This window comes from Colobus angolensis, unplaced genomic scaffold (assembly GCF_000951035.1).
Source record: "Colobus angolensis palliatus isolate OR3802 unplaced genomic scaffold, Cang.pa_1.0 Scaffold53, whole genome shotgun sequence".
NCBI classification, from domain to species: Eukaryota; Metazoa; Chordata; class Mammalia; order Primates; family Cercopithecidae; genus Colobus; species Colobus angolensis.
Window position 1 is genome coordinate 3,771,753 of NW_012118821.1, and position 859 is coordinate 3,772,611.

Here is an 859-nt window from a genome sequence, read left to right on the forward strand (position 1 = left end):
CACTTTGTAATGTGTAAGGTACTATATAAAGATAAAAGAATAATGAGGTGTAACTGCAATATTCCCAACAGTCCTCAAGCTTTTTTTTTTTTTTTTTAGATGCAGTCTTGCTCTGTTGCCCAGGCTGGAGTACAGTGGCGTGATTTCATCTCACTGCAACCTCTGCCTCCTGGGTTCAAGCAATTCTCCTGCCTCAGCCTCCCAAAGTGCTGGGATTACAGGCTTGAGCCACCGCGCCCGGCCCTGTACTCACCTTTAACTCTGGGCCTATTCCAAGGTTCTTTAAGGCTTCTGCTTGTTGACAAAGAATGTTCTGGAAACCTTCACACACATACCAATCCTGGCCTTTTTCTAAATGACAAATAGCATGTTTTAGCATTTACATTCCTAATTTACAAACTTTAATGCTGTACTACAGTTACAATTTGTGTTTTATACATTGCGACTTGAATTTTTCTTTTTCTTTTTTTAAATTAACCCAGAACTTAGCAGCTTAGCAACTTGAATGTTTTTGTACCACTGAAGAGGGTTTCCATTCTTATATTCTTGTTTCCAACCTGGCAAATATGTATACAAATGCTGAAACTAAATATTTTGTATAATTTCAGATTTCAAATGTTTTCCATTGTCTGTATTTTTCTGAAAATACTAACCTAAGAGGCAGAAAAATGAATAGTCACCACGTTAAAAAAAAAAGTGAAACAAGTTTTAAAAATGTCTGTTTTCCCGAACGATGCCCGGCAGAATCCTAAATGACGAACGATGCCCAGCGGAATCCTAAATGAAAGTACTAAGTTACTGCTTCCACCGCTTTTCTGTTTCAACTCACAAGGGAATGGTGAACTTCTAGTGAATGAAC

At 37.8% G+C, this 859-nt stretch overlaps 1 protein-coding gene across 1 annotated transcript in view; it reads right to left on the reverse strand.

Moving 5' to 3' along the window:
- Positions 1–859, reverse strand: part of TAF1B (TATA box binding protein (TBP)-associated factor, RNA polymerase I, B, 63kDa) — an 84,585-nt gene that overhangs the window by 75,295 nt on the left and 8,431 nt on the right. The window contains exon 4 of the mRNA XM_011960921.1: positions 254–351. Coding sequence (XP_011816311.1) covers positions 254–351 — 98 coding nt within the window. The remainder of the gene's footprint in view (positions 1–253; positions 352–859) is intronic.